Source organism: Ictidomys tridecemlineatus, chromosome 11, assembly GCF_052094955.1.
Source record: "Ictidomys tridecemlineatus isolate mIctTri1 chromosome 11, mIctTri1.hap1, whole genome shotgun sequence".
Taxonomy (NCBI): Eukaryota; Metazoa; Chordata; class Mammalia; order Rodentia; family Sciuridae; genus Ictidomys; species Ictidomys tridecemlineatus.
The window spans coordinates 103,591,000-103,604,829 of NC_135487.1; the positions used below are offsets into that span (position 1 = coordinate 103,591,000).

A 13,830-nucleotide genomic window follows, 5' to 3' on the forward strand; every position below is an offset into this window, starting at 1 on the left:
CTACTGGGATATTCTTCCTGATGCTGGGCCAAAGTCGTCTCCCCTGTAAATACCACACTTGAATTCTACTTTTGTCTTGGGAAGCAGCTCAGGGCAAGCCTTCCTCGGCCACCGTCTGCAGTCTTTCCCACCTGAGAGCCAGTGTGTCCTGAGTGGTCCGTCTCTTCAACTCACCAGCCAGATGAGGATGTGGGTGGGGCTGAGGAGCTATGTCCCACCTCTAGGAAAGACGTGACAGTTCACAAGACACAGTAGCCACCTCTCTCCCTTAAAAACACATGAGGTGATGCAGGAGCCAAAGACACAGGCTGCAAGGAATAAGGAGATCTTGGCGGGTTTATGTGGCAGAGCCAGGGTTAAAAATCAGCTTTCTCCCTTCCATCCCAGTTCTCTTCTGCTGCTGCAGCTGGTGGAGTCTGGGCACAGCCACATCTCAGTGAGTGACCTTTGAACTTTTGGTGGCCCAAGCTCCTTCTCTGTGCAGTGAGGAGGTCGGGAGAGATGAGCTCACTTTGGAAGTAAACCTTGCGGTGAAAATTCAATGATATCCTATGAGTGGGTGTTGGAGAAACAGAGCCTTCCTCTTCCCTTGGCCACTGTCTTCCCAGGCCTCTCAGCCCAGGTGCATCTCACCTCTGGGCAGTGAAGCAGGCACCTTTACAATCCCGGTGACTCTGAATTTCTATGTAGTTCCCTTAGGAATCATGATGGGATAGCTTAGTCAAAATAAGCAGGCGCCACAGGCCCCAGGGAAAAAAAGTGTCCCACCATTTCTTAGAGTACACTGAGAAACAAACAAACAAGCAACACTGAACACAGACGAGCTGTAAGTTCCCCGTGTGTCTTCAGAAGAAGCCAAGATAAGTGGGAACCGGTTATCCTGTTCGGTCCTTGATCAGTGAAGCTGGGGGACCAGAAGCCAGTATCTACTTGCCTCTCTGGCTCTTGGGGCAGCTGACTCCCTTCCTGGACAGGGCAACATCTCTATTTCACTTCATTTGCTGGAAAGACTTTCTCCGCAGAGGTTGCTTATAAAGGAAAGTCTTATTGTGAGGTTGGCTGAACAGAGCCTGGTTTCCTGGGTCCCCACTTCAGGAGCATCCCTGATGGAAGGGATAGGTAGAAAGGAGGACAGACACCCTTTGAGTGTCTGTGCTAATTGCCTCCAGCTGCCATAAAAAAAAAATTGCCCCAAACATCGGCAGAAAGCAACCGAAATTTAATCTCTCACAGGCCCAGAGGCTGGAAGTCTGGACTCAAGGTGACAGCAGGCCCTCATTTCCACCCAGGTCCCTGGAGAAGAATCTGTCCTTGATGTTCCAGCTCCTGGGGGCTCCTGGCATTCCCTGGTTTGTGACAGCTCAGCTCCAATCTTTGCCCCTGCCTTCTCATGGTCTCCTCCTCCTCTCTTTTATGAGCTCATTTGTCATTGGATTTAGGATCCATTCTGGGAATCCTGGATGATCTCATGTCAAGATCCTTAATTTAATTATGTCTGCAAAGAGCCATTTTTTTTTCTTTCAAATAAGGTCACATTCATAGGTTGGAATGGTATAGACTCATTTGTTCTTGGGGACATCATTCAACCCACTCGGGTTGTCTGAACAGTCTGAAGAGTTGTGTTCTGTACTTCTCATAATATATCAGTGATGAGGACATTATTACCATTTTTCAGAAGAGAAAACTAAGTTTCAGAGAGGTGAGTTAACTCGCCCAAGTCCACAGCATCAGCAAGTGGCTGGACTAGAATGGAAACTTAGGGCTTCACTACCCAGACAAGAGGGAAGGGGACCCATGTGTGGAAAGGTAAGGAGGATGCAAGATTGGTCCAGTAAGGATGAGGCAGAAGTTTCATCTTGTTGGAAAAGTCAGTGGGTGAAGGTGGGGACCATGGGACATGGGAGGCCATGCTGGAAGGAGAGCTGGGGCCAGTCTCGCAAGACCTTGAAACAGGCTAAGGATTTGGGCTTGATCCTGGGGACAGTCTCTCAGAGGTGAAGGGTGGCTCTCTGGGCTGTGTGGAGGACGGGGGAAAGAAGAGTCAGCATGGAGGGAAGGAGCCCATCAGGAAGATGGAAATGGATAGCTCTGGTGAAGGTGGAAAGGGAGGGGGACTCCCGAGTCCAGGGGAAGTCCAAATGATAGGAAGAGTGTGGGGAAATTCAGGACTCTAGGAAATGCCCAGGTGTGGCTACTGAGTGTGACATGGGGCCACCTAATGACAGTGTAGGGAAGACTTGGCAATCATGATTTGCAGCTGCCTAAGAATTTTGAGCACTTTTCTCTTGTGCAATTGTAAGTCTACCCTGGAAGAAGGGTGCAGGTGTGGGAACCGGCTCACAGCCAAGCAGCCCCAGGAGTTCTCCACAGGATGAAGCAATGAGAAGAAGGAGGCTCCCGCGGCCTGGATGTCGGCAGAAGATCTGGCTTTGGGAGGCACTTTGCTCATTAAGGAATTCTATGCTGTGGTCCAGGGCATTGTTCTTGGGCACTGAGCTCCATTCTGTTTCTTAAGACACCCAGCAATTCAATTCTTTCCTTTCTGCTGAAGCCAGCCAGACTGGATTCTGTTGTTAACAGCTACGTTACCCTGAGCCATATGAATGGTTTATGGGTGAGGGTGGAGATGGGGTGCCAGGGGACAGGGATGTGTTGAAGGTCAAGTGTGTCCATGTGATGATGTCTGAGGGGCCATTGGCCTTGTGGGTTAGGAGCAGAGATTTGAGACATTGGCTTGAAGGTGACTGTGAGGTTCATTGGAGATGAGTGTGCAAATCCAGGGAAGCCATTTCTGGGGTGGAAAGAAGCAAAGGAGACTTTGGAGGAGACTGAGAAAATGGGTGGACCTAGAGAAAATGATGTGAAAAGCAGAAGTTTAAGGAAAGAGTAGTGAGTGACCAGTGCTGAAAGCCACAAAGGGCAACTGAGAGGAGGACTGAAGATGGTACTTTGTTTTTTGGCATTTAGAAGTCCAGGGGTTCAGGGTGTGGTGGTGAAGGCCTGTAATCCCAGCTACTTGGGAGTCTGAAGTAGGAAGGGTCAAAGGTTTGAGGCCAGCCTCAGTGATTTAGCAAAACCCTATCTCAAAATAAAAAAATAAAAAGGACTGAGGATGTGGCCCAGTGGTAAAATGCCCCTTGGGTCCAGTCCATAGTAGCACCCCGACCCCACTCATGCCCAGAGTGACTTAGACAAAGCACTTCTCCTGGTATCATGGGAGCACCATGATGGGCTGGCATGGGGTGAGGAGAATACAGGAGAAGAGCTGGTGCAGACTCCTAGAAACTGACTGAGGAGGGAAGAAGAGGAGGAGACTCAAGCTCAAGGAGAGAAGCCAGCCACAATGGCAGCTCAGCAGAGGAGCTGTGGTGGTCCCAGACTGTGGTGGGCACCAGATCGGAGTAACCAGGGGTGACCATGCAGGTTGTCAGGTTGTTTATTTGTCGATACCTGATACTCTCTGATACCACGGTGATGGTGTCCTCTCTTTAATTGCATCTTCTAGTTATAGAATAAAAAGTCTCTCAATCACTTAAAACCCAGTTAGACATATGGGATCAGAGTAACTTTGGGTGAGGAATCAAGTTTGAAATCCAAAGAGCTCTGACAATGAGCTAGTACAGGGGAACAAGTTGTGGTTAGGGAAACTCCAGGACCTGAGATGGAGTCTACCTGGACCCTTCTTGGGGCCTCCATGTGGATCTAGCCCCCTTCGATGGTCTGAATGTTTTTTTTTTGTTCCCTCAAAATCCCCAATATGATAGTGTTAAGAGGTGGGGCCTTTGAGAAGGTGCCCTTTCTGGGCACCTGGTCCAGAATAATGTTTTAAATGTGTAAAAGTAAGTAAGATTATAAAGGAAATAAATTATATTGAAATACAGTTATAAAACTATATATTAAAGCCGGGTATGGTGGTACACATCTGTAATCTCAGCAACTCGGGAGGATGGCAGGAGGATGGCAAGTTCAAGGTCAGCCTGGACAACTCAGCAAGACCCTGTCTCAAAATAAACAACAACAAAAGGGCTGGGGGTGCAGCTCGGTGGTAAAGCACCTATATATTTTTATAAAGCATATTTGCAATATGGTAATATTTACGCTTCTTTGTTAATGCAGCAAGTAACCCAGTCTAAGAGCTCTCTAGTTATGATTTCAGTGTAGTGATGAGCTGAAATGATATTTGGAGCTATCTGCAGCAATAGCAACATGATACTAACACCTGTGTTTTTCTTGGTGAGGAAGTCGGTTACTGCTAATCATTCTGTGACTTCTAGCCTACAGTTAAAATAGAAGAAAACATTAAAATTCAGTTAGGAGTTGGTGATGATAGGTGTGCCATTTTCCTCTCCAAACAAGTTCATGGATCTCCTGAATCCATGAACTTGTTGGGGGAGTTTACTGAGGCCCCAGTAAAGAACCCCTGGTCTGAATGCTTGGGTTTCTTTTGTTCTATTATTATTATTATTATTATTCATATTTTCTGAAATGAGTCACAGCAAACTCTCATGTAATAGTTAGCAAGAAACCAATAATAAAGACATTTTATCCAGCATGGTGATGCACACCTGTAATCCCAGCGGCTTGGGAGGCTGAGGCAGGAGGATTGCGAGTTCAAAGCCAGCCTCAGCAACTTAGCGAGGCACTTAGCAACTCAGTGAGACCTTGTCTCTAAAGAAAATATAAAATAGGGCTGGGGATGTGGCTCAGGGGTTGAGCACCACTGGGTTCAATCTCAGTACCAAAAAAAAAAAAAAAAAAAGAGGGAGCACATGTTAACACACGTGATTAACCATCAACACAAGATGCCACACACTGAGGCTGGAGCAGCCAGGCAACTGGAAAGGGACTTCCTTTGTAGTTCACAGAACAATGACCTCAAGAGACTCTTAGGGGACTCCATCAGGGCTCAGGGATGACTTGGGTGTGGACCAGGGCCCTATGAGAGTAGCCCTTGCTACACACACACACACACACACACACTACCCTGGAAAATGGCAACTGAAAATGGAGGAACTGGGGCCTAGCCCAAGGTATAAGAAGTAGACCCCCACATAGCTTTTTCAAAGAAATACTCAACCACAGGTTTGTTCGCTGCCCACCTGCCTGCATTCTCTCTGCAGTTGTGTTGGAATCTGGGAGAGGCTTTCTGACACATCTCCACTCTCTTCCTACCTTCATAAGGGCATCAAATACATTTTTAGCACTTCTCACCGTTGTCCCCACAGCCCCCCCTCTCTCCCCTTCTCAATTCACTTCACCACTGAATTCCTGCCTTTGCCTCCTTGGGCTCCTGCCTGCTTAGGCCCTCAGCCTCCTTTCCTGCACTATTTCCATCAAAAAGTAACCCAGATCTTATCAAGCAGACTGTTGAACCCACCTGCACACAGGAACAGGAGACCTCTAAGCTGTAGAGAGAAATTAGACCCAGGACCCACGGGCTCCAGGTCTGGAAGTGTGGAAGTCTCTCGACGAACCCTTGGTTGAGCTACTGCATGAAGAACCAGTGCCTCTTCTCTGGAAAGCTCCCCAGAGTCTCTTCTGGGATTCCCACCAGGCCACCAGCTCTCCCTCACCCTACTGGCTTTTCTCAAGCACTGGCATTCAAGAGAAAGAAAAAAGGTGTCAATCCATGTTATTGTTTTATTTGGCAACAGTGTTGCTTGCTACAACTTCTTCTTTTCTCCTTCTCCTCCTTTTTTTTTTTTTTTTTGGTATCAGAGATTGAACCCAGGGACTCTTAACCACTGAGCCCCATCCCCAGCCCTTTTTGTATTTTTATTTAAAGTCAGGGTATTGCTGAGTTGCTTAGGGCCTTGCAAAGTTACTGAGGTTGGCTTTGAACTCATGATCTTCCTTGCTTCAGCCTCCCAAATCCCCGGGATTACAGGAGTGCACCACCACACCAGGCTTCTTGCTACAACTTCTTCACTGCAATTGTGAATACACAAAATTAGTTTTGTGTATTGTGGGGAAGGGCTGGGGAGGGAGGTCTGAGAAGCAGAGGTATTCAGGAAATAAGGGCTCAGAGGGTTGGCAATATCCTCAAGGCCATGAAGCCTGTGAGCAGTTGGTCAGAAGTCAAGGTGTCTGCTGGTGGGGGTCTGTCTTCCAAGCCACTTGGCCCAGAACCACTGGGCTCTTTCTCTCTGCACTCATTAATGCCTGTCAATATTTATGTGTAGGAACCCTATTTTCATGAGACACTCCAGGAAGACATAAAGGGCTTTTGTGGATGAATCTGTTTGGGAAAAACTATGTCTTTTCCACTTGCTGCTTTCTATACAAACACATGTGAAAGGTCCTGAAAAGTATGCAGAAAAATGCCAGTAAAGTTTGTATAACCCAGTGTTTCCCAAGTCTTCGACTATAGCAATCTCTATTTATTTGTTTATATAACATCTACAGGTGGAATATCTGTTATCTGAAATGTATGGTACCAGAGTGTTTCAGGTTTTGCATTTTTCACATTTTAGAACATTTGCATATACATAATGAGATACTTTGGAGATGGGCCCCAAGTCTAGACACAAAATTCATTTTATGTTTCATATATACCTTATACATGTAGGCTGGAGGTGATTTTATATGACATTTTAAGTAATGTTGTGCATGTCACAGTTTCGTGGTATGAAATTTTCCACTTTTGGCATCGTGTCAAAAAGGTTTGCATTTTGGAGCATTTCAGATGTCAGATTTTTGGAATAGAGATGGTCAGCCTGTATTAACATATGGCAAAATATATCTGGGAACAATACCAGCTTTTATTGTTATCTAGATGAACTGAATTGTCTGGGAAAGGATCAGGGAACTTTCTCTGGGTTGTCTGGAATAGTGAGGGCTGGAACTAGGATCATTCCCTCCAGCAAGAAGGGCTATGCCCAAAGTCACCTTTTTATTAGGCTGGCATCTGTGCCCACTGTGTTTGTTTGCCCACAGAGAAGGCCAATGTCATGCTCACCCCATGCAGCAGGAAGGACAGCATTGTAGTTCGTCATACCTTTGAGCTAAAGTTCAGCCCAAGTTTGCAGGATGCTGAGAGCATGGGACCTGCTGGGTTGCTGATTATCTGCCTTTGTACCACGGTGTTTGCTGGTGTTCGTCCTGAGCCCAGTAGAAAGCAGACAGTTAGGTGTCCCACCTGGGAGTGCAACCCCACAAATCTAGACTTGTTTTCTCACTGTCAAATGTCTATTGAAATTTTTACCTTTCGAGGACCAGGGACAGCACCTTCCCCACTTGTAACTTTTTTAGCTACCTCCGTGTTGATCCCCTGGTAAATGCCCAGATAATTCTTGTTGGGCTGAGTGGGAGGGAATCAATAACTGTCCATGTTTCACGGTTTGGGGCAGGAAAGGATAAATGGTGATGTTGCAAATCCCTTAATTCATTACCAAAGCCTCTTTCTGCCCCAAGCAGCATAGAAGGACGCCCAGAGGCAGAAAAGAATATCAAGAGCAATGGCACAGAGCTTTCTGAAGCTCTGCATTCCTGGAAGAGTTAGAGCGACTGTCAAAGCCCTGGACGTATCCATTTTTATTAGTTTTTTTGTGGTGATTTGATGTTGTTAGGGATTCAGCTCTCATCTTCGCCTCTGAGATCATCTGAATAACGCCAGGAATAGGGAAGGCAAGAACAGAGATGAGGCATCCACAGGCAGCCCTGGACCCGACCATATAAATCTAGGAGGAGGGTGGGGCAGGAGAGCCTGGGCTTCCCAGTTTGCTGGGCACGAGGCTGAGCCGGGGAAGCAGGAAGCATTGGAGAAGACCGTGTTTTGCCTTCACTCCAGGTGGCCATGACAGGTGCCATGAAAGTGTCAATTATGCTCCTCCTAGTAACTGTGTCCGACTGTGCGGTGATCACTGGGGTAAGTCTCCAGCGTTCTCTCTGCCTGGGTTCCAGGACAGTGTTAGGGTCTGCAGGGGATGTAAGCCCAGGAACCACACAGGTGGCTCCGCCATCCAACACACCGCAAATCAAAGGGAACCCAGAGAGGGATGGTTTGTGATTAGTTGGACCTCACTCTGATAAACAGGGTTGGCTTTTAAGAAGCTGTGTTTACATAAGATCTTTGTTTTAAGTGCATTCGGAGACAATCGAGAATTTTTGAAGTTTTTAGTCTCTGGGAAAAATGAAGATTCCTGATGTGTCATTGGGAATTCTTTTATAAAGTGGATTTCATCCCTTAATTTACCTTTTGTGTAAGTTTTGGTTTTCATAGACAGTCTGGTCCGAGTGTCAGTTTTGACGTAGCAGTATGTTGGTTTAATTAAGGGCAGTAATAGCTCACTGGCTGCAATGACATCAGTATCACCCCTGCTGCCTCCACTCGTAAGAAAGAATGTTTTGAAATACCTTTTGCTCTGTGCCCAGTTAGTTCGGAGAGGAATACTGGCGACACCAACATTTGGCTAAAAAAATGCCCCCAACAGAGGCCAGTAGAGAAGCACTAGGGAAGAGATACCAGTTCAACTGGCCTCTAGAAATGCAGACTGACAGCGCAGGCTCACGGGTGCTGCACACGTCAGTGCTCACGACTCTGTAGGGGGTGATGTCCCTCTGAAGGCTGGCTTTCACTTTGCCCCACTCTGGCATGGATGCCGGCAGTGTTAGGCAGCTGGACCATTCTTACTAAAAGAAAGTAACACTGCACCTTTCTTGTCAAAGTCATGAGAAGAAAAGGGGAAAGGAACTTTTATTTCAACCACTTCCACCGTTTTTTGTGGAGTAATGCCAAACCATGTCTGGAATTGGGTTTGTTTTCATGTTTGTAGAGAGGATAATTCCATTCTCCTTTCTAAAGGAAAAAGACTGGTTGGTTCAAAAGAGGCACATATACGAAGGGTCAGCCATTGCTTTGGAGACCCAAAGCAGGCACAGAACGAGCACAAAGCACTGAAGCTTGGTTGGGGTGGGCTGAAGGGAGAAGCCGGGAGGCCCAGCAGTCCTGCGGTCAGGATGGGAGCACCAGGTGGGCCCCGAAACCATGTCAACCTCACTTGGCCAGCTCTGACATCTGGCCCACCCACGGGAAATGCATGACAGCCATGTGAATAGTTAGACAGTAGACTCATTCGACCTCCATGCTCTGAGTCCTGCTGATGTCCACATGGAACTTTCAGGAAGAGGCCAAGTTCTGCCCTCTCCACATTCCTCTGTTACCTGGATGGCAAATGTCCCCAAGTTCAAGGCTGCATGGTCCCGCTGCCAGAGTGGGACAGCAATGCCCATCCCTGCAGGATAAGAGCCAAGTGCGGGTCTCCTTCCTCCGACTCTCAGCTTTCAGAGCATGGCTAGGTAGGAGGGGTGCCCTTGCTGGGCTGGAGACTGGCAGCCAGGTGACTGCTACCCGTGCCTCCTCTGGGTGGAGGGAGTTGGCAACCTCTTTTCCTCCCGGGGCTGAGAAAGTGGGGAACTTCCAGTTCGGGTTGCAGTCCCCCTGTGCAGCCTGAGCCCTCCCCAGCCTCTACTGGAAAAGAGCAAATCAAGACACAGCTTCAAATTTCCCATCAGTGAGAGCTCTCAGCTTCTGTGAAGTGGCCAGCTCTGATCTCTGTCTGAGTGTGGAGCTGCTTTGGTTTCCTGATCCTAGCTTATGGGTAAAGTGGGTTTTGTGGCTTTCTTTACAAATGTCACCTTCTGGACCTACAGAAGGGACATACAGCCTATTCTGGGAGCCGAGCCCTGTGGGGTCCATCCCTACTGGGGGGATCCCAGGGGCCCGTAGAGAAGCACTAAGGAGAGATACCAGTTCAATCGGCTTCTAGGGCGAGGGGTACCAACATGTGGAACAGGCATCAAGTAAGGGTGCTGGGTCTGGGCTGGAGCATCTTGGCTGAAAGCAGCTTAGCACTGACCACCCAGGGGCCTGGGCCATCAGGGACCCTCCCAGCTTGGAGAATCCTAAATCACTCAATCCTACCAGCATCTGCTGAGCATCTACTGGCTCTAGGAGAGTTATCCCTCCTGACCCACTGGACTTTTCAAAGAGGTCTGCCTCCCCACTGAGAGGTCTCCAAGGAGCTAGGACAGTCCCTCAAACCCAGATCCTGATGGACATGAAGCACCCTGCCCATGAAGGGAGCAGGGGCAATAACCCCAGTCCAAGGCATGCTGTTGTGATGGGGCCAGGTGACACACCACCCCTCAGAGGACTGCTGGGCTGCAACCTGGCTTCTCACAGGTAGTAGTGCTGCCCTCTCTGTCTCTGCAGGCCTGTGAGTGGGATGTCCAATGCGGAGCACGCACCTGCTGTGCCATCAGCCTGTGGCTGCGGGGGCTGCGGATATGTACCCCACTGGGTCAGGAAGGAGAAGCGTGCCACCCCAGCAGCCACAAGGTAGGTGGCCACGCAGCACACGTCTGTGTGTCCAGGTGAGCCCTGAGCTGCACAGGCCCGGAGGTCCTGGGGCCTGGCTCTAGCCAAGATCACGGAGGCTAGAGCTTGTGAGTACAGTTCTGCTTCCTCCACAGCTGAGCAGGCTCCTGAATGCCAGAGGGCTGTCTGCTGCCCACCCCCACCAACACCCACCTGACTCAGTGTCCCACAGACGATGTTTGTGCATCTCACAGGGCCTGACATCCTGAGCTAGGATCTTCCAGACAGGCTGGAGAACCACTAAGACAATTTGATTTTATAGCAGCCCTGGGCCAGGGTGAGGAAACAGATCCAGCCAGGTCACGTGACTTGCTCAATGCAGAGTCACCGAGGCAGCTGGGCCTGGAACTGCAGTCTTCTGACATCAACTCTAGCTACATGTCATTGATGTTGGGACTGCCTCCTTTGCGGGGACAGCCTGGAGGGCTGGTGGTGTTACCGCTGTTGGCCGGTGACGGGTCCCTGCTTCCCCAATGTTGAAGTATAACACCAGAGAAGCACGCCGGCCGAGGCAAGGTCAGAGTGGAAAGTAGAGGCTTTATTAAAGGAGAACAGAAAAGAACTCTAGTCCTCCTCCCCCCACCTCCACTTCATTCTCAACATGGCCTCCATTTTGGATCTTACTCGATCTTAGACCCGATTTCCCTAACTACACTGACTACCTCACTTTAAATCTGGCTTCAGGAGGTTGAATAGTGTCTCCTCAAAATTAGACTGTTAGACCTGGAGAGGGGGTTATGGCCATTTCCGGTTCTTTACTTGCTGTGTGATCTTGGGTAACTAGCAGGACTGCTCTTTGCCTCGTGTATACATTAAAGGGAGCCCACTGATTCCCCCTGCAGTCTCTTATCCATCTGAGAAATCTGGATTTTGAAAGGGTCTCAAATGCCCTTTGCTCCCTTGGAAACCTTCCTTAGAAACCTGCCTTCAAGAACGTGAAATCAGCTGGGGGAGGCGGTGCCTCCCTGAGATCTCAGTGCTAAGGCGGGAGGATCACAGTCTCAAGGCAACTTAGTGAAGCCCCAAGTGATTTAGTGAGAATAAAGAACAAAAAGGGCTGGGGCTGCGGCTCAGTGGTAAAGCACCCCTGGGTTAAATCCCTGGTACCAACAAAACAAAACAAACAAACAACAAAGCAACCATGAAATAAGACCCCCCAAAATGATGGCTCCTCTACACAAGGGTTCTAGAGCTGGACCAGCAGGGACTTGGAACACATTTCAAGAAGGCTGTCACTCTTTTGTGCCCTAAGCATCTAGTGGGCACTCTGCTTCCATCCCCTGGCAGCCAGCTCCCAGCCACAGGGTGTAGAGGAGCCCACAGGGCCTTTGCTTCCGCATGGTCAGGGGGTGCAGACAAAACTGGGGGGCGGGGTTAGGGGGCTATGCGGGGTGGGGCCTGACATCCAGATTCAGTGCCCGTCGGGGGTCAGGGGTGAGACTCCTCCAGTAGTGTCCCTCTCAATCTTGGTCTTTTCCCCCCACACCATGAGGAGGTGGTGGGGACGCTGTGCAGCTCGTCGGCCCCCTTTGCCTTGGAGTGTGTGGGGCTTCAGTACAGATCCGTATTCCCAGCGGGGACTTGAGTGATAATAAAACTAACGCGGAGGGCCTCCTACAAGCCACTCTTCCAGCCACATTGTAGGTGCTATTAGCCCATTTTACAGAGAGCAGAGTGGATGTGCAGCAAAGTTAACTAAATTGCCAGTTGTCACCCAGCGGGGAAGTGTCAGACCCGGTGTCTGACACTGAACCTGTGCTGGTGGTTCCTATTCAGTCCCTCTCGGGATTCCTTGGTGATCTGGTGGTCCTCTGGGCAGCGAGTCAGAGTGCAGAGACTGTGTGTCCCACACGGCTGCCCCCAGGCACCCACCAGAGTTGAGCGCACAACAGACCTAACACGTAACAGTAGGTGCCCAGTCAACAGAGCTGGGCGTGGGTGCTACGTCTGAAGGCCAGGCGGCCTGGGTACACATCTAGCTCCTCCGTAGGTGAGCCGAGGTCCCCACATGCTGCTCGATCACCCTGTACCTCGTTTCCTCAGCTGTAACCACTAGTATTGCTGGGCGAGGCTGTGTGGGAGGTGGGGTGTGGCTGGAGGCCACCCCTGTGGGTGAAGGTGTCCCTCTCTGCTCTCCCCAGGTCCCCTTCTTCCGGAGACGCCAGCACCACACCTGTCCCTGCTCACCCAACCTGCTGTGCTCCAGGTTCCTGGATGGAAGGTACCGCTGCTCCGTGGACTTGAAGAACATCAATTTTTAGGAGCTTGTCCAGGCTCAGACGCCCACCAGGCTTCCTCCCGAGTCCAGCCTGGGGTCACCTCTTCTGGATTGTTATTTCTACCATGCAGCCAGCCCCCCCACCCCATCCCTCAGTCCTATACTGCCCATCTGGATCTTTCCTGCCTGGTATACAAGAGGGCACATGGACCAGCGACCTTCACTATGGCACAGTTGGGCCAGCCTGTGGTTGCTGGCCCTGAGAGGTAGCCAGCCAGCTTCTCTCCCCTGTTCAACCTTCCTGAGAGGCTGTGAGTTGTGGAGAGGACATTGTCCTCCTCCCTGAGCCAGACATTCCCCAGCACAGGCCCCTGGGGGCATTGCGCTTGGCCCTCCGCCCTATCATGTGAGGTCTGGGAGGGCCAACCTGAGCACGGTTCCTTCTCTTCTGTTGGAGTAACTCCTGATTTTTAGACCACAGGCCCAAGGCCAGCTCTTCCCAGAGGGCATAAGGCAGTCACCTGGAGTTGGGTGTGGGACTGCCGGTTAGTCAGGCAAGCCAGCTTCCTCATAACTCTAGTCCTGTGACCTTGGGCCAGCAAAGTCTCTAAAGCCCTTCCTAACACTTAGCTCCAGCCCCCAGGGTTTCACCATTACAATGAAAATGGTGGGGCCTAATCTCATTTGATGGGGACAATTTAGAAGGGGATTAGGGAGTTTCCTTACACAACCCTTTTCCAAGGATCAGTCCCAGTGAGCAAATCTGCAACCTTGAGGCAGGTCCTCCCTCCCCTGCTTCGTTATGGAGGAGCAGGGCCCTCTGGCTTCCAATAAAAGAAGGATCCAAACCAAGGTGTGTGGCTGTGGTGTTCCTGTTTCTGACGGGGTGTAGACCTGTGTGGGCCCAAGTTGTGGTGGGGGAGGGGCAATGTTTTGGAGCTCAGGATTTTGGGGTCTCTTTGATGAGGGGGTGACAGGCAGCTTGGAGGGCTTGGGCAAGGAGGGCTTAGGTGGGAGACTCTACTGAGGAGACAGCTTAGCAGGGTCTGATTGCAACTCTCATTTTTGAAATTTGGTCCCTTTGCTTTTGTTGACCACTTGACCCCACCAGGTGACCTTGTGCCTGGGACAAGGGAGAAGCTGGAGTTGGCCTCACTTCTGAACCCCAGGATGGGAGCTTCCCCTACATTCAGGTTGCTGGTGCCACTCTTCATCTCCACATTAGCACCTGTCC

At 50.0% G+C, this 13,830-nt stretch overlaps 1 protein-coding gene across 1 annotated transcript; it reads left to right on the forward strand.

The window, feature by feature from the left end:
* Positions 1 to 7,620: 7,620 nt before the first annotated feature.
* Positions 7,621 to 13,448, forward strand: Prok1 (prokineticin 1). The gene is made up of 3 exons (XM_005338121.5): positions 7,621 to 7,867; positions 10,214 to 10,339; positions 12,520 to 13,448. The coding sequence occupies exons 1-3, from the start codon at positions 7,796 to 7,798 to the stop codon at positions 12,637 to 12,639; spliced, it is 318 nt and encodes a 105-aa protein (XP_005338178.1). The 5' UTR covers positions 7,621 to 7,795; the 3' UTR covers positions 12,640 to 13,448.
* The last annotated feature ends 382 nt before the right edge of the window (positions 13,449 to 13,830 follow it).

Coding starts and splice junctions, on each gene's coding strand:
- Prok1 (XM_005338121.5), top strand. CDS start 7,796: ATGACAGGTGCCATGAAAGTGTCAATTATGCTCCTCCTAGTAACTGTG. Junction 7,868..10,213: donor ACTGTGCGGTGATCACTGGG/GTAAGTCTCCAG, acceptor CTGTCTCTGCAG/GCCTGTGAGTGGGATGTCCA. Junction 10,340..12,519: donor GCCACCCCAGCAGCCACAAG/GTAGGTGGCCAC, acceptor TGCTCTCCCCAG/GTCCCCTTCTTCCGGAGACG.